The 19433-nt window shown below is 42.5% G+C and overlaps 1 protein-coding gene across 9 annotated transcripts in view; it reads right to left on the reverse strand.

The window, feature by feature from the left end:
- Window positions 1–19433, reverse strand: part of VPS8 (VPS8 subunit of CORVET complex) — a 95995-nt gene that overhangs the window by 19272 nt on the left and 57290 nt on the right. For all 9 annotated transcript variants that reach the window (XM_075157916.1, XM_075157912.1, XM_075157913.1 and 6 more), the window contains 10 exons: window positions 19087–19171; window positions 17993–18091; window positions 14350–14439; window positions 13844–13890; window positions 9013–9154; window positions 8241–8330; window positions 7525–7567; window positions 6657–6760; window positions 5159–5237; window positions 3613–3695 (listed from right to left, as the gene is read on the reverse strand). In XM_075157916.1, coding sequence (XP_075014017.1) covers window positions 3613–3695; window positions 5159–5237; window positions 6657–6760; window positions 7525–7567; window positions 8241–8330; window positions 9013–9154; window positions 13844–13890; window positions 14350–14439; window positions 17993–18091; window positions 19087–19171 — 862 coding nt within the window. The remainder of the gene's footprint in view (window positions 1–3612; window positions 3696–5158; window positions 5238–6656; window positions 6761–7524; window positions 7568–8240; window positions 8331–9012; window positions 9155–13843; window positions 13891–14349; window positions 14440–17992; window positions 18092–19086; window positions 19172–19433) is intronic.

Consider the following 19433-nt stretch of genomic DNA (forward strand, 5'->3'; position numbering starts at 1 on the left):
TATTTAATAAATAACTTTACACCATTATTAAGGATGAGCAAGAAGATAAATACATCAATCGTTACTTCATATAACTTCAATTATATAAAGTTGAATCAATAGGCAGATGCCAGGAGCCTACCTATTTTCTGTGAAAGCTGTGGAGCCTGGTCACAGCCCGTTGCAAGGTGCCCTTTAGCAAAGCATTTTGGTTGCAAAGTTAACATTTGCGTAAGGTATAGTCTGTAAGCAGTTAAGCCCAGAAGAGGGAGAAAAACAGTCCACTAAAATTGGAATACTCTAATTCCTTTTCAGAAAAGGCAAGATAATGTACCTCAGTGTATTGATGTCATCCACCTTACAAAAAATCCCCCAGTTAACTCCAGGGCAGCTGTTCTACCTTCCAGACCTGCAGCTCCAGTGCATCTATGCTCTACCACCAAGACTTGAACGCCATAGGAACAGCTTTTGAGGTCATTTTCAGACAAGCACCGCTTTTAATTCTGGGTTTCACAGAAGTATTTTAAGGGCTTAGGAAAGGCTGTATGTTCTCCAGGGCCCAGAAGAGCTGGTTTAAGAATTTACTTATGGTCACAGTCAAAGGGGCACGGTAATAACATTTTGAACGAGGCCCTACACACTGCTCAGAGCCAAGACAGAACGGTTTGGCACCAGGGTTTAGAACTTTACATGGCTTCAAAGAGCAACGACACAGCTTTGCAAAAGGAATACCCACCCAGGGCTAACAAAATAGAGATCGTTACAGCTGAGAAAGCTGTTGAGACGGAGTGTTCCGGGGAAACACCATGTGTGCATGCCATGTTGTGATTCTTCCCCGCAGGGCACTTAAATGGCACTCCCAGATAATCCAAGGAAGCAGATGACAGGTCACACTACGCAGGGAGGCAAAAAATCCAGTGCTCCCTGCTGTCTAACACAGGGGGAGTTTCTTTCCTGATGCCAAACGTGGCAAGGGTCCAGAACCCCTGAACGTTTGAGCTGGGCGCTCAAAGACATGGCCACGCGGTAAGACATACTCATCACCATTCCCGACATCATCTTCCCAGCAGAATCCAAAGCAACATTCTTCCAAGGGCCAAGCTGTGCAACAAAATAAAACCCAAAGAAAGCCTCCCACAGGCATCCAGTGCAAGCCCTGAAGCCATCGTTTAATACAACACAGCTATAAACACACACGCAAAAGTGACCTAGAGCAATGCAATCCCAGAAATCCAGAAATAAAGGTTGGTGTGAACGCAGTGTGAATGGTTCGAAGCACAAGAACAAAGGGTTAAACGAATGTCTTGGTAACAAAGGACACTGTTCCCAGCTGCAAAGCTGAGGAGGGCGTCAGGCACTGAAGGCAGCAGACTGGTAAGAGCCCAGCACAGACAGGTTACCAGTGGAAGACCCCACGCCCTAACATGAGGAGGATGACAAGTCTGCAGAACATCACGCACCATTTCTCCGTTAGCCCAACAGGAGAACAGACTACAGCCACGTATTTCAAACCTAGGTTCCAAACAGAGGAAAACAAAATGTACAGCAATCTGGCCTATGATTTACAAAAGCTTAAGTGAGATTCAGAGGCAAAAATCCACCTTATAACAGCCAGCAACTTCTAAAGGACATAATTAAGCTGTCCAAAGCTAAGCTGTCACCATCAAGGAGAAGAACCCCAGAGATGCAGTCAGGGGTGACACCCTCTCTGCTGCCCAGAAATGATCCAGGTCAGATCACTCATTCCCATACATCTTAGGTGTTTGCAAATACGCGAGTGCAAGTGAGTGAGTGAATGAAATCTATAAGAGAATGAGTGTTAAGAGGCAAAGTCAACTTATTTAGAGATCCTGTAAATAAATACCACCTTCCCTTCCACAGGATCGTCTAATGAGTTTTACGACACTATTCTCCCTATACCTGTTTCTGAGCCACAAGGCACCAATTACTACTCCTATTTTATGAAGTTCTGTTACTAATGTTCTTTACCTGGAATTCCTCTCTGAATGCATTTTAAGAAGTCATCATCTCTTCCCATTTTTTGCTCTAGTTGTGCAAAAACATCTGCCTTTTTAAATCTCTATTTTGTCAGACTGAATTTGTAAGGCTGACCAGGGAAATGGAATGAGCAGGAGCAATTTCCCTCTGCCTCCAAACCCAGTGATCAGAGTTGCTCGTGCTGCTTTAAATAATGCCTTACACATTTCTGTCCCTAGTAAAAGTAACTTCACCTGATGCACCGTAGGGATCCCATTACCCTTCGCAATAGTGCCGTCACACCAACCACTTCCCTGTACAACTGACAAATACGTTTCACTCCTCTGTGGCCTCCAGGACATGAATGCCAGCCTCTAGAAAAGGGTTTTTCTATTTCTGCTGAAAAAGTCTGGAAGAACAGAAATAGGATGAAATTTTTGAAGACTGCAAACAAGAATTTCTGTTCCCAAGGGACAACAGGATCTTCCTCCGCACTGTAATACCTCCCCGCTGTGTTTTCTTCAGTGGACGCTGGTTTGCCTCTCGCCCCATTCTGGTAATTCTCAACACAACCCAGGAAAGCCTCCCTGTCAACCTCCCCGCTTATTCATTCACAGCTTCTGTATCATTTCCTGCCCACGTTAAACATCACACAAAGCTCAATAGGAAACTATACCTAATGCCCCAGTTAAAACTAGACGAAATAAGTTCTTGAACAGGCACTAAGTTTGCTCGACACTTTCTACCTTTGATAAAACCATATTTCATTTGATCATGCTTTCTATCCGCTCTTTTACAACAATTTTCACTTTCCAAAATCCAGGATTGTGCATAATACTAAGATCAAACTAACAGGTTGCTAGAGGTGTGTGTTCACCTTGTGAAGCCTGTAAGCCCTTTTCTACATTTTCTTCTCTCATCTGGAATAGAAACCCCGAAGACTAATTCAACAGTTCTCAACCCTTCAATCATTCCACTCCACAATGCAAACAAGTTCTCTAATTTTCTGCATTTCTGAAGGTTTGCTATTAAATCCCAACCTCACCTTTCGTCTATTTTGCAAATTAAAAAATCGTATCTGCTTGTGATCATTCAACCCAAGATCCCGTTTTGACATCAGCTCTTCTACAAGATGTTTGCTGCTCACTAACAAACATCTCTAAAATAATACATTGCACCATCAATCAAAATGGCCCTGTCTTGATCTCTTTCTCCAAAGCCTACAGACTTTGCTTCAGTGTTTTCACAACTGTCCATCCCAGAGCCTTAGCTAAATGGCTTTCAACAAATTTAATTCCAAGTTTTGAGAAATTCATAGTGGCTTTGCCCCTAAAACTGCTAAGTTTCAAGTTCAAAGTAATTGCAGCCTTTGAGATAATATTTTATTTGGTTTGCAGAAATTACCTCAATTATCTTCTCACAGGTCTATGTGTTCCTACATGTCACCTCAGAGCGTCAAGTCTTCCAGGTCATTCTATCAGCTCTTCCAACTTGCATCTCACCAACTGAACTTTTACTGAAATACTTTGAACCAGACAATTGGCTGATCTGATCTTTAACGACATGGAAATTGCTATCACATCCAGAATGTGTTCAGCTCTTCCCAATAACTGAGTGGCACACCTTGGTAAAAGCTGCTTCTCTTCAGAAACTCACCTGTAGAATTCTCTGCAGGATTGAAGGAAGAGCGATAAATGCAGCCATGTTGTTCAGCACTTGCATTGTCAAACTCTTCAAAGCTGAAATACCGAACACAAAAGCCACCAGCGATTCATTAGGATTCAAGGAGTAAAGAGAGATCAATCTTTCACATTAGGAGAGTTTTATTTCAGTTCATGTTTTCTAGTTTGAAAACAGTTTTCATATTTTTTTCATCTGCATGTTTTGCACTAAGCACACGCAGCTTTTTGTATCAGAAAGTGTATTTAAAAGTTTTCGATATCACGATGCCTCTCCCCCTCCCACAGCCTACCTACAGTAAACGTTCACATTTTGAGACTGACTTTGTAGCACTGTCATTCACTTTTCCTACTGCTACCAAAAACCAATTTGGATGCCTTGTCCATGTTACAGTCCCACAAACTTTAAAACTTCCTAGCATTAACCTTTGCATGAAACTTGTTCCTCAATCCCCAATTCCCCAGTTCCCCAAAGTAAGAGCCAATATTGAGATACGCGTGGACCCGCAATTCAGCTTCTTTGTGGGGATAATTAGCTAGTTAGAGCAGTTTAGGAAGCATGCACATTAGGAATGAAAACAAAATAGTTATGCAGGATCCAAGTGTGTTATCCTCTCATCATTTCTGGTATCACTTCAGATGATTACTTTTCTGCAGGCATTAGCTCCCAAAAATGGATAATCTAGGAGACATTCTGAATTTAGAGGAAAAGATGAGTTGAGGGAAGAGAGGCGATTTATATTTTTGGGTTACTGATCTCTGCAAGAACATCCCCAGGGGTCCAGATACAGCTAACGGCCAGTGGAAGGAAAGAAATAGCGGGAGGACGGACAGCACGATCACCACCACACTTACTTGTAGTAAGTTGCAATCCTTAACCACGCACAACTACAATCACTGTGGAGCACAGGGCTGGAATGGACCAAAAGACATTATTCTGCCCCAAGACCACAGTATCTAAGCTCCTTTTTAAGTAGTCTTAAGTGTCCCATAAAGGGAGGCTTTTCAAGATGTGCTGCTGACACCTACAACAGGTTCAGGGCACTAGAACTGGAGTAGAGAATTTAGCTGGTGTATTCAAGTTCTACTGATTTCACCTAGACAGGTGCAGGGATAAGCGTACAGGAAGGCTCGGCATGGAAGATGACAGTGTATTACGGCAGAAGTTCCCAAAGGGCAGACTGCAGCCTACTTACAACCTAGAAAGCCTTTGTACACACTGTGCACCTTGGCCTTGTCTTAGAGACCATCCTCAGTGGAGCCAGCTTATGAGCAGAGGCTGTGGTAGGGTTCCTCTTCCACTCAGGACTCAAAAAAAAAAAAATAGTATCTGAGAGCTGCAGTCTACCAAACGCCCAACCTGAGCTCAGTCCTACAGCCACCGCAGTTCAGATCCACTGCAGGAGCAGCAAGCTTAGGAATTGAGGAACAAAACTGCTTTTCTTCTACTCATTCAGTAGAAGAGGAGAGGCAGCACACAGATTTTGATTCATATTTGGGATCACAAAGGCCAAAATACTTACATTCGGAGTATCGACACTGTGAAGAACCAGATAATTTCTGTGGGGACATCATAGCCTCCAGCAGGGGAAACCAGAGGGCCTGAAATAATTGAATGCGAGGAAAAAAAACAGTAAGAACACGGCAGTACTAAAAATGAGCTGTGACCAATGTCAGAGTCCGTTTCCAAAGACTCACTTCCACATTCTGAAGAACTGAACTACATTTCTCATGACTGCAGTGGAACAGAACTGAAACATATTAAAATAACCTCAGAGCAAAGCACTTAGGGATCTGCTTTCAGTCTAGATTGCTCATACCTTAGACTAAGATACTATTTCATTGGGCACACAAGACCTTTGGCTCCTGTTGCTCCCTCTTCTCCATTCTCACCTGTTTCTTTACTGGAATTGCGACAACGTAAGAAATCTACTTTTACTTCATTCAGTCCCCAAGTGCTTCTCCATGTGAGATGCAAACTCTCTGGTGTAGAGACTGCTTACAAAACAGGTAGCAGAGTAAATGGATCCCAACTGGAAAGGGGCATCTAAATTCTCCAGGCAGTAAACAGGAGTTGTAAGAATTCACGTAATAGAGTACTGAGGAAACTGGTCCTTTATTTGGCGACCAGAGTCAAATCTTACTTGGGCATCAACAAAGCAATTCCAGCAGGTGGAACAGGATGCAGAGTGAGAGCAAACACTAACTCAAATCTATCCAGTTGGGCAGGCAGGCCATAAGCACTCAGGGTGTGCACGCAGACACCTCTGCAATAAAACACAGCAGCTCTCTGTTGCACAATAAGATCATTTAAGAGAAGAAACCGAGCAGGTCACCTCATACACTGGACAGTGCTCAGAAGAAATTACAGAATTCTTGACTTCCAAACATCCTACCTCTTCAGACACGGGAACAGCATTCTCAGTTTTGAGTTCAGTTACCTAAATTATGCATAATCTTAGGAGTAAAGATGCCTTTTATGTCACTGATGTTGGCAAAATGGAAATGCAACCTCAGTACAAGCAGGCAAGCAAACCCAGTTCTCTCTTCAAGAGCTCAAGCAAGCTGTGTTGTCTCCACCGCTCAAAGACCAGGCTGACATTAAATTCAGGATTTGTGAACAGATTCAGAACAGCAACATTCTGCAGCCACAGTGACAGCAGCATCAACCTTGTGCCACCATAAAGTCGGCTCAAAGCTTACTATGCCTTCTTTAGTGTCTGACTGACATTCAAGCCAAAATTTCAACTGGAGCTAAAAATGGGGGAAAGGATGTTGTCTCATCTGCTTCTCCACTGCTGATATACACTTTATTTTGTGCTTCATCCTTACAAGTGAGGATTTCCCTCTTGTGGGTCTGAAACCTGAAGCACCGCAAGAAGAACACAAGGCAGAGGAAAACAAGACTGCTTGAGACATATCAGTATCCAATAGATGAGGAAAGGAAGAAGCATGTGAAGAGAAAGTTTCAGGAGATGCAGAGGCCTTTGCTGATTTTAGTGATACATTTTATTACCTTACCTCTCGCTGTTGCTGGTCTAAATTGTGTGAATTCCTCCGGCAAAGGGCAATTGTTTTCATTAAAGTATCTTCAATGTTTTCTAGCAAGGGGAGTTCGGCTGAGCCTAAGTTTTGGGGGGGAAAAAACAAATTGCAATTATAAAAAACATTAGATATATTAATTCCCAATCATTCTGCTAAAATCATGCTGTTCTTCTAAAATCTGTTCACTGCAGTGAGCAACTAAATTATAAAGACAGGTCCTGATTTTTGACACTTTTCCTGAATAGCACAATAAATTGGGCATATTAAACAGTTCACGTAACCGAATAAGGAAGATCTTGGGTGTAGTTCAGGATACAATTAAGTAACAAATACGGGCACTGAATTTAATTAAGTGCCCATCAGTCCCTGGGCTAGTGAACAGTACACCTGTGCATATACTCATTTTCTGTAGGCTGAACGTTCTTACTTCTCTGAGAAGTTTGCTTCAAAAAAAGCTGCTTCCAGATGTCTCTCATCACTGTTCATACATAATGCCTGCTAAAGCTCAGTAATGAGTTTGAATGGATTCTAACATAGGAAACGTGGCTGGTAAGCCAGTAAGAGTACCAGTCACAATCAAAAGAGCTAACAGGGCAGACGACCACACACAAAAATCCATCACATTTTGTTTACTCTGATCTTGCTAGAGATCAGAGTAACAGAGTAAGGGAAGTGTCATCAGAATAACTCCCACAGCCATGGAAATATAAATTTAAAAAATGTCACCGCAATACCTAGAAACCTGAAAGAGGATCTCATTATGCCAGGTGTCAGACATAGCACTTTACATTTTTGTGTTTCTCTCTTTTTAATAGAAAACGGAATTTAACTTGATAACTCTTACTTTCATCATCTCGCGTAAGCATCAGCAACTTGCTCTGCAATCGCTGAAACAAAAGAGAGAACTCAGAACAGTAAACTTGCAGAATCTTGATAGAAGTGTTTTTGAAAGGTATGGTTGCAAAGGCTTACCCTCGCTTTCCTCCCCAATATGACTAACATAGCATAATGTCTTTCCAAATATGGAAAGGAAGACAGGAGCTGAAAGATTATTTTTGATTAAGAAAAACAAATTTCAGCATCTATTATCTACTAGATAACTACTATCTACTGTTTGAATCATGGAATCATAGAATCATTAAGGTTGGAAAAGACCTCTAAGATCATCGAGTCCAACCGTCAACCCAACACCCCCATGCCCACTACACCATGTCCCTAAGCGCCTCATCTACACGGCTTTTAAATACTTCCAGGGATGGGGACTCCACCACTTCCCTGGGCAACCTGGTCCAAGGCCTGACCACTCTTTCAGTAAAGAAATTTCTCCTAATGTCCAATCTAAAAATCTTTGTAGACAGGCTAGAAAAATACACTGATCTGCTGAGCCTGCAGACAACATATTGTTATTTGACAGAAGCTAAATGCTTCCATGGGTTCTAGTTGAAACAAATTGAGAAGCAATGACAATATCAAACCTTAACACATGCCACCGTGCTGATGGCATGTCATGCCATGCTGGCATGGCAAAAATGCCACATTCAGGATGTCAACGTACTGTACCTCAAGCATAACCAGAAAGGCACCATGGATATCTCCCTTCTTCTCCAGTAAATATGAAGAAGCTTCATGGAGCTGATGTTTCTGGGTTATCTGAGTTAAAAGAAAAAAAAAGGCGAACGTCTATCTTAAGAAATCTGCCAGTGTTTGTTTTCTCCACAAGACAACGATGACCAGATGGCCAGACAGGATTGTGTCTCCATGTGTTCACAGGCACGTTACCCAAGTCTGAGCACTCCTACTTCCCCCTCCTACCGGGTGTACTGTGTTTGTTTCTCAACTTGCAGTATTGCCACCACCAGCATTAAAATCTTTCAAAAAAAAAAAACCCAACTTCTATAAATCCGGATGAAGGGCAGATTATCACTGAAATTTTCATAAAGGGAAGAAATAGTCACTCTCCCAGCGCTAGTCAAATTTTGGCAGCATTGCTTTCCAAAAATCCCAGGTCCATGATTTCAAATACCTTCAGCCTATTAATCAAAATTAACACAGCCAATCTGCATTCTGCAGTTACTCAGTAGCTTTCGCGCACTAGTGGCCTTTTCTTATTAGCCCAAGACTAAATTCAGAATCGGTATATTAAATATAGCTAACTGTGCTGCAGGAGAGCAGTTTAACAGCCCGAGGGAAAAAACAGCGTAGGAAATGGATTGGAAGAGGATCCAGGAGCTAATCCACAACTTAGGCTAAAGCACTTTTACAGTACTTTAAAGAGGTAGGAGCTGATCTGAATGCTTCCCCTAGCCCCTGTCCTTATACACGTCTTTCCTACCTGGATGGTTTCTTCCAGTCTGCAGTATTCCAGAACTTTAAGCGTCTCCAAAACCTGGTCTGGGCTGTACTGACACAGCAGCTCAATGAACTGCTCAGTGATGCGGGGCGGTAAGTGTATCAGGTCTTGGTTAATGCCTTCTCTGGAATAAAAAAGGCACAGGAGACTCAAGTCAAATTCTAGCCCAGAAGTTTGGCTGGAAAGAAGAGTTTCTTATTCAATTGTGTGTGTCTTTTATCCTTAATACAGACGTAAAAAATCTGGTTGTAGGATAAAAATTATGCTGTTTCTACTAGTTACTGGTGCTGGAGGTCCGTTAGTAGGCATTTCATTTGTTCCACAACATATTCTACTGATGCCTCAGTATAAATTAGACTATCAAAGACCCCTGTGAAGAAAGATTCCAGCACAGAACCTCTTCAGCAATACTATGGCAAAGAGGTACAAAGAACTCACCTAATTTCTTTAATGAAACCTTATGGTCTGAGTGGTCTTTTTAGATGCTGATCATCTATTTGTCTTATAGACCTTCTCTGCTTGTGTCTGAAGTAGTATTTTGTGGCTTTTTGCTTATTGCTCCTGAAATTCTTCTTTGACCTGCTTTGTCATATTTTAATGTTTCGTCTGCTAGAATATGATTCCTTTTATCTACCTCATTGAGATGCGACTTCATGCCTCTGTTAGGGAAACATCCTCATTTTTATTTAGTTTCTCTTCTCAGACAGAAGAAAACTGGTGAACTGGGTGTTGCTCTTGCAGAGGCAATAACTCTATGCACTTTATGGTCATCGGTAGAGCAGATCGCCAGCTGTAAGGTTTTGAACGAGACCCTGCATATTGTTCAGCCAAAGGCTGCATCCTCTCTCGACGGTTTTGTAACCAGCTGCGCTACTGAACCATATTCAGCTGGAACTAAGGCCTCCCTTCTGATTCTAGCCGAGGTATTTTCTGCAGGTGAAGCTCAGAGTGCAATTAAACTCATTTAATAAAGATGTCCCTATAAAAAGGATTTCTCCAATTCCTTTCCAGCAGTAGCTGCTGGCACTGCAGTGGTTCTTGCAGTGGCCATTTTCTAATCCCTTGGCTTATTATTAAGTAAACTAATCTGGGGGAAACAAAACAGAGAACAGCATTGCGTGCAGTGCCCATGACTGTCCCTGTGTCCTGTTTTCTACTGATCTTGTTTTTAAAAAGAGCAACATGAAGCAAGAGATTTCAAAGAGTTAGGATGGAAAGGATGATACCTTCCTAGAGATAGATATAGCACCTGCAACCCTTCAAAAGGAACAGCAGTCCACCGCCACTGTAAACTACACTTCATGGGGCAGTTCTAGGACTGATGCATCATGCAGAGAAACAGCAGAAGTTTATCCTGTCTAGGAAACAGGGCTCTTAAACCTGCTAGGAGAGAAAACAGATCAAGGTATGTACTTAGTTTCGTTACCTTTCTGAACAGAAATTCCTAATCAGGAGAAGATGCGTTGATGTGCAAACCCTACCACCACGGGATGGCAAAGGTCTGATATATAATATGATCCTATATTTCCTGGGAGCTACAAGAGCTAACAGGATTGTTATCATCCAAGAAAGGCCAGGAGAACGCTGTGCCTCTAGTAAGCCAAAAGCAGCTTACTGTGATTACAATGTCAATCACTTGATTATAAATGATATTTGCCCAGAAATGAAAGCCTCACGCAGGTACTGATCACAGTGTCCAAAGTATGGACACAGTTGTACAAAAACTGGTATCCAAACTATTCTGTTCTGACATCAAATAAAGAATGGACTTTTGAAGGACCAAACAAGAACCCTAAATTCTGGCTTCCTGCATTCACCATCCACCCCTCCCACAACACACACCCTATAAACTCCCCCAGTATCTGTAAGGGAGTGAGTGTTCTACTCTTTTTGCAACCAGACTAAAATAAAGAAGCACTTTCTATCTAAAATTATCTCTGTCTACCAAAATGGGAAAAATGGCAAGTCATACATTTTTAGTACGAGAACAAACTTCTAATCTGGAAATAACTCTGGCACCTAGTATTCATGACTTGATGAGCAAGCCGACCTTTTCCTTAACCATTTCACTTAAGAAAGGCAGAGAAGAGAGAATGGAAAGAAAGCTGGATTTTGATAATGTTAAAAACTAAGCAACAGTCTTGAGACTTGCAGGTCCTGCTCAGCTCCGCGTGATCAGGTTCATCTCCAACATAACCATGCCAAACACCTCCCCTGCCATACTCCTGAAAGGAAGAGCTAACCACCGGTTTCTCACAAAACCTGGCACGAGCGAGCCTTGCGAGTGTCACGGGCAGCTGGTCAGTGAGAACCACCATTGTAACAGAACCTGAAAGTTTAGGTATCTGTTCATATACTTGTAGACCCAGAACACTGTATTGCTAAATAAGTTAATATTGTTGGTATAATACACAAACACATGCTGCAAACAGACATGCTTCCCTGCGTTGGTTTTTTTAGAGGAAAAAGCTTAAGAGTTTAAAATGGAAATGTAGCAAAGGCTGTGATTAATGAGCTGAGCAATACACACTACATTCTCTGTTTTCTGTGGCTGCTTATAAGATACAAACACATGGACATTTGGTTTTAATTTCCCCAGGCAATTTCTGTTAACCCTGTTTCCTCCCTTCCCCCTTTCCCCTCCTTTAAAATAAATCTCTAGCTAAATTAAATGGACCAAATTAATCCCTAATGCAATTCCACCAACTAGGATAGTTACACTAGAACAATGAGTCTTGTCCCCATATGATCAAGCAATCATTCATATTTGCGACATTAAAAGCTCATTTACTGCTCTAAGAGTCTTTATTTTAATAAGAATTTTGCTCAAAAAAGCGTATAAGCATTTAGATTGACTGAAAAGAGACAGATGTTTTCAGAAGAACCTAACCACTATTTTATGTATAGGTATACTACAAAGTATAGGTATATCTGCAGATTAGCAAGATTTCCCCCTCCTTCCCCACCTCCCTCAGGATACGGTTCGATGGTCTTAGAAGCAGACAGCCTCACAGCACTGAAAACAGACCACTGCACCTTGACTGCTATTAAAAAAAAAAGCCCCTCCAGCAATCTAGGATCTCTACAGAACACTTCTTACTGACAACATAGTTTAATAACAACAGGTAAAACCGTGGGCTTGCAGACCTCTGCTTTACGGTCAGTCACTGGCACACGTGAATCCAAAGTATTTAGTAGCGTTTTGTTCATTTTTCTGCCTAACTGTCCCACTTATCTTTCGCTTATTGAGTATTCTGGCAACAACAACCCAGTCAGTACACGGTTTATCTCCATTACTTGGGACGCTGAGCACCGTACTGCCGTGCAGAGAATTAGTGGACTTCGGCACACGGAGGGGAAAGGAACTGGTGACAAGCTTTCCTAAGTGACACCCGGCGCAACGTGACAGGCCTAACGCACCTTGCTGAACAGCAGCCTGGGAGGGAAAAGCAGAGATCTCTTGAAAGGTCAGAAACAGAAAGTTGCTTCCTATTGCTGGTTTGAACACATCATGTGTTGCTTTTGATTAGAAGATAAATACGGGAGAAATGGTTGTATTTAGCTCTAATTATGATAGAGCTAAATTAGATACATTTATTACTCAGGTTATGGAAGCCACTCTATGCATAGGATTAAAATCGAGGTTAATTACTACCTTCATTGGGTCTCACTTGCTGCAAGTGCTATCACAGCATAAACAAAGTCCTACTTAACATCCAGCTGGGTATCATTTCTACTTAACTATTCAATTTTTTTAAAAAAAATTATTCATTTATTAACCAAATAATCTAATTTCTCTCCTATAAAGCCCAACTAAGATATTTTCTTGGCAAAATGGTGATTTTATGTTGACTTCTAAGAAACAAAATAGGTGTGGAAGTTCACACCTTCCATACAAACATGGCTGTAAAACTCAGGAAATAACAAAACATGTCTTTTTTTTAATTATTATTATTTTACATGTACATCCTAACAAAATCCAAAAAGTGATTAATTCCAGGTTCTGGTTTCCAAAGCATGCTTTTTATTCCACTTCAACAAGTACTGAAACATTGACACTTGAATTTAGATAATATTACCTTTTCCTACTCCTACTCCTCCTCATAAAGCACAATTAATTTGTAGCTAATTGACAAAACAAGATCTTGCCTTAAATTGCATTAACAATTGCTTGAAGGCAATTGGAGCTGTGCATATATAAATGTCTTACAAAATAAATAAATAAAATCAAGGTCTGGTAGCATTTGAAACTGATTCAACAGAAATCAGTTCTGTTGAGCTGAAACGCTGAAAGAACAGGAGCAGATGAAGCAAACAAGCAGCTAAAGAGAAGTTTGCAGTGAAATGCGGCAGCAATTCTGAAATAAGATAGAAATGAAAAATGCCAATAGACCAAAACGCTTTTCGATTTATGTTAAATTTGGGCACCTTGGTCAAGTCACCAATCGGTGGGTTGAGAACAGAAACCGCCATTTCTGAGAACAGAAGGCAGTTTCAGTCACAGGGTAACCATTTCACAGCCTTCTCAAAGAAGCTGTTACAGCAACGCCCAACCTCCCACCAGTGTGGAGGAGGCGTCACGCTGCACGTACTGGAACCCACACCACTCCCCAGTTAGGAAGCCGGCATGGGCTCTGCTAAAGGATGCTCCCCAGAACACTTATTTCTGTGCTATCCTTTTCAACTTTGTGCAGTTTGAAGAGCCAGTCACCTTTTCCAAGCCCTAAACTTGGCTGTAGGCTGTTTCAAAGGAATTTATTTTAACTCACGTTTTCAAGCTGTAGTTTGCAAATGGTCTAATTTTCTTACGTACCTCGGATCAAGGAGACTCCTCAGAAACTGGAAGAGTAAAAACTGGTCCTGTACAACAGGAAGAGACATAGTATTACTATTTTATATAATGTGCTATAAACCAGTGATTCCTGAACTACATCCATTGAAGAAAATACTGTTCACGGCTGGTGCCTGCTGAAGAAGTTGGTTTAGGCATTTGCCTTGCATAAATACTCAGAGGAACTCTTTGCTGACAACAGCTCTGTCTGATCTCTGAGCGCAAGCCATACTGAACTCCAAACCGAAAACTGCGTTATCAAGTGATGCAACCAGCACCTCAGAGATGACACATTTTTATGGCCAGAACTCTACAAACAGGCCAAACAATTTAAATGCAGCAATTCCTGCAGCTGAGTAACTATCAAGCTTTTTTCCTCCCATTTATGAGACAGCGACAACTTACTATTACTCTCAGCAATCATTTCTTACAAGAACGGCAACCCCACTGGAAAGAAGCACCAACACCAATGAAGTTTGACACTTGACCTGGAGGTTTGTAATGATGCTCTCGGTCTGCTCGCTGAAGTGAATGGCTACCAAGTCGGCTGCTTTACATGGGCTCAGCAACAGCAACTCCTTCGGAGAGGGAAACAAAACAAAAAGAATTACTTTTAATTTCATAGGCAATATAATTACGCAGTTTCACTGAGTCCATTCATATTGTAACTGCATCCTTGCCTAGTTGAAAGCTGTAGAATGATGAATACCATTGCACAAAAAGTGATCTTGAAAAAAATTAGAAGGAAGGGTAGTTTGTAAAAAGGCATTTTTGAAAGTCGATGATTTTACTACACAACAGGCCTTGTAAGAATGCAAAACCCTTCACACCGAGTCCACATCTCGGTCCTAAGGCGAGGAAATTATTTCATCAGGTTTTCTGACAACTGCCTTCTACCCCCTGCCAACAAGACCAGCTAGTGCCAACGAGGAGCCAGCAGGAGAGAGGAAACCAAGCCCTCAATTGACCCTAGGGAATTTCTCAATCAAATGGAAAGTGTTTAATTGGCTTGAACTGAACCGAACCAGAGGTTTAAAAGCAGCTTTCCTGTAACTGTTAACTGTAACTGATACCTGTCCACACCTGAAAAAAAATGAATAATTTCTTTACTGTAATAAAAGGAAAAAATTCTTCAAGATGCCTGTGGGTTTGCATCCTGTCAACCTTGATCTAAAAGGCTTCATATCATAGAAGTTTACAGAACCCAGAACATGAGGTTTTTTGCTCCTAATGCTTCCAAATAAATGAGAAGCAACTGCTTCAAACCAATATTGGTACCTGGTAATCCTTCCCAAAAGCCCCCGCTAAGCCTACAAAGGAGACAACATTGCTTTACTAAACAAAAACAACTGTTACAGTAGTAAAGAAAGAAAAATTTCATAAACATACATCTGGAAGAAAAAAAAAAGTCTGAAAAAGTTACATGGTACTAGCTTGGTCTCCAGACAGACGGAGCAGCCACCAAATTCAGCCGATGCCAGCAACAGACCAGGGGGCAGGGAAGAAAGGAAGTAACAAGGAAGAGTGTGACTGCTCCACAAGCTCTTTAAAGAAGAGCTATCACAGAAGGTGCGTTTTGTGAGGTTTCCAAAGCAAAATTTGCCTACCATACTGTATGTAAAGCAGCTCTGCGGTGTTTGACCCCACAGCATGGGCTCTTAGCTGTTTCCCCAGCCCTCAGGAGCACGACCCCTTCGTCTCACAAGCCCAGGCAATCCGAAGGACCCAGAAGATCTTAACCACAGCAGTGCAGAGGAATGCAGATGTAGTGGGACTGCCTTCATTTGTTTCTTTCTCTGGACAAGCCCTCCCCAGGAGTCTTCAGGACAGCTGAAGATAGGACCGACTGGCTGGAGGGAGATGGCGCAGCCTCCCTGTAACTGACTGCAGCTCCTGGATCAGTGGGACCTTCGTAGCCTACCCCCGAGCAAAAGGGTTTGGGCTTGGGTTTTCATCCTCTCCCAGGTTTGAGCCATTTGCAACCATGGTACTTCTTAGGTAGACAGCCCTTGAGGAGACAGTGCTGACACAAGCACGTGGGTCTGAGGACAGAAAGTGACCACCACAAACAGCCCTATGATTGAAGAGAAGCCTTGGGCTTTATTTTCAAGATAAACATCAAGGAACAACAGGGATGTAGGATGATGGCACTGGTCACAAACCCCACTTTCTGCCATACAATCACCAGGGAAGCCTCTCTAGACACTGCTAGTTTCAACTGAAGAGACTGGTTTGCTACTTTCCTACCTCAACAGATGAAAGGACAGTTGTTCAAGGCCTGAAATCACAGCACCATCCTAGTAAAATGTTATTTACTATTTTAAGTCTTCTGAATGTCTGAGAGCAGGATGAATACAATGGAAAAAACCAAAAACCCATAGCAGCCAATAAGCTGTTAAGCCACAGGAAATTGTGTATATTGTTCACCAGTCCTGGGAAAAGGAAGATGCCGAAAGGAAAGAGGGAGTTGATCTCAATGACAGCACCCAAGAAAGGTGACCTGCAGAACCAATCATCTGCCCAGCAGCTTTTTGGAGGAAGCTGCAAAAAGCATGGGTAAAAGCAGCCAGCAGTTACCTGCAAGGCTGGTGGAACAGTGCAAGAAACCCTGTTTTTAAAGATGACCATGGGCAAGTTGAGAGGAATGTTTTCTGTTGTTTGCCAACTTCAGAAAAGGACGCAGCTCTGACAAGTTGGCCAGAGGGCACTTCTGATGCTGTACAATAATCAAGAAGTGGCTCCACCAGACTGAGAAAACATAAACACACAACTCAATATGAAAAGCTGGCAGTCTTAGCCTACAAGAAGCTTATCAAAACCGGTACAACACAGTGAGGAACATCAGGAAGGGCAACCCAGGACATTTCTGATTTGTCCTGAGACACCCAAGCATGGAACAGCAATTGTAAAGGCCTCAGACTGAAGACACCCAGCAAGGAGACCGACCTGTGATTTGATAAAGACACAAAATCAGGCTTACAGAGGGAAGCTGACCCACTCATCGTGCCAAACAACTTGGCCTGTATATTCCAATACTATCCGAGACGAGGGATGCAGCAGGAGAAGAATGAAGCAGACACAAGGAAGCAGCAAAGCAGACAGCAGTTTGCCCAACTTTGAAAGCCCGGTGTGGAACCACAGTTGCTCTGATAAGGTAGTAATGAGCCAGGCTTGCTCAGCCCCAGCACAACCATCACCACCACCAACTCCCACAGGCTCTGACGGTGCAGCTAGGGAGCGGGTGTGAGCTCAGCGAGCTGCGCGTCATACAGCTGGATTCACAGCATTTCTGTGTTTATTGTCTTTCGAATCCTTTTCCCTCTCCGTCCCTTTTCTCATTAGTCACGCACTACTCGTGGATGCTGGTAGAGACTAAAAGTATTCTGTATCTTTCAAATGTACCTAGCACTTTTTTATCCACCTCACAGGACACAGCCTTCTGTGGCCGTTTGCTGCTAAGTAGTCTGGGCATGACTGCTTGTTTTATAGACAGAGTTATTTTCTTGGCTTATCTCCAGATCACCCTGGAGGGGACTAACACCATCTTGTAGGAACTAGAGATATTATGAATTCCCCATGTCGACTGACTAGACAATTATTTCAGACACACCTCCATCCCCTAAAGCAAAGAGAAATTGCAGAAATGGGAAAAGTTATTAGCTACAGAAGTCTAGCAACAGTGTGTCTTACAGTAGAAGTCATGACCCCATCTTCCCACAGGTTAGAAGTGCCGGGGTACCAAGGTTGAATGCTATTACCGTGGTAAGACGAGGAATTTGATACCACAGACCGTGAGGTCAGTGATGTCAACGTCCCGACCTTGCTGCTGCTGCACGCTCAGGAGATGGAAGACTTGCTAACGGTTCTCTTCCTGCTACACTCCCTAGCCATCATCCCCCGGTAAGGCCCCGTTATCCAGAGAGCAATACCTGAATCCAGGAAACCAAGGAGGCCAACCTGAATCTGAGAGATGCACTTATATTAATGAATGAGACTACTAAACCTTGAAGTCAGAGCTTCCTAACCAGTTATGATTTGAAATTGTGACATTTCCGCTTACAGAACAGCACTAGGCAGACCCAACGGGAGTTAGCAGTAGCTCAGGTACCATGGGTTTAGGATAGACTGTACCTCTATATGTTCCAAAGCTTTCTGCCACACCGACTGCTTTTCTTCAGCACTGTAGCCAGGCATGGACAGGATGTTGTGAATATAGTTGAAAACTTCTTCCTGTAAGGCATAAAACCATAAACGGTATAGTATGTTCTGCAGCACCACCAACAGCATTAGATTTTGCTAAGGGAGAGCATTTCAAACAGTCTTAGGATGACCTCGGGGCTAGTTCTCTCTTAGCAAGTCAGGATAAGTTATCTGCAGGCGAGATTATACGTCCCTAAATAGTTCCTGAAGAACTGCCAGGAAAAAAAAGCCAAGAGGAACAGAATTGATGCTAAATGTGTTAAGCACTGAGGTCAAAGAGAATTGTTCTTCCACTATTAGAAATGTCCCCCTCTTGCTCACAGGGAAAAAGGACAGGACATCACTCTTTAGCCAGAAGCACAGGCAGAGAAAAGAACGCTCTACCAGAGGGTAGGTCAGCTTTCCCAGCGTATTCCTGAATTCCTCTTCGACATTAGCCTCTCCCCCAGGGCCTCCTGCACTCTCCTCAGCTCACATGCTCTCCCGTATCATATTTTTTGACCATCTCACTATCACAACCTATCTCTTCTGACTCCTTCACCCACACAACTTTCAGCATAGTGGTTTCATAAGGAGCTGGTGCGATCAGATTTGCCAGACTCTCCTCCCAACTTCTGTTGGTGGCAGATATGCACATGCAGAAGGTAATTGCAGAGAGATAGTAAGGGCAGAGAGACTCTGTCCAGGGGGAGAAAAGAGGGGACTGATGGCAGAAACAAAGAATTATTGCAGTTAGCAACATTTGCAATAAATCCCACCTTGCACTCAGGTTTTCTGTATTAGCATTTTTTAAATTTAAAAAGAAATAAAAAACTCTGAAGCTTTAAAAAAATCAACTCCTCTCCAACACACACACAAACACAAAAAGCCTGACTATAACTAAGAAAACTCAACTGTAAAAGGACACTTTTGAAGACAGAGAAGTACGACAGAAGAGCAGGGCTGGTGTGCTCATTCACGCTCTGCCAGCCGGACAGGCTGCGCTGCTATGAAGAAGAAAGGCCAGAAGCACCAGATTTACTCACCTTTCTCACTGGATCATGCAGGTAACAGCCAATTATTTTGTCATAGCGAAGCTCTCTTTCATACATGAATTCGCAAATCTGATAGCTAAAATGAAAAATACTTTCCACGTTAGGAAAAACACACTCGCTCAGCTAAGTCAGCAGAACAGAAGTAGGCAGCTCAAATCCGGCACAGTTCGGCAGCACTCAAAAGGAAATACAGCATGTTTTACAAAAAGCATTTGGAAGTATCTCACATTAAGGTTTTCAGCAGGCAGGCTGGGTGGCTCCAGTTTACATATGCCATTTAGTATCAGCCACAGGCCAATCAGCCTATCACCCTCCCTCTTTTTGGGAGGTTATCATAC

This window comes from Calonectris borealis, chromosome 9, assembly GCF_964195595.1.
Source record: "Calonectris borealis chromosome 9, bCalBor7.hap1.2, whole genome shotgun sequence".
Lineage (NCBI taxonomy): Eukaryota > Metazoa > Chordata > Aves > Procellariiformes > Procellariidae > Calonectris > Calonectris borealis.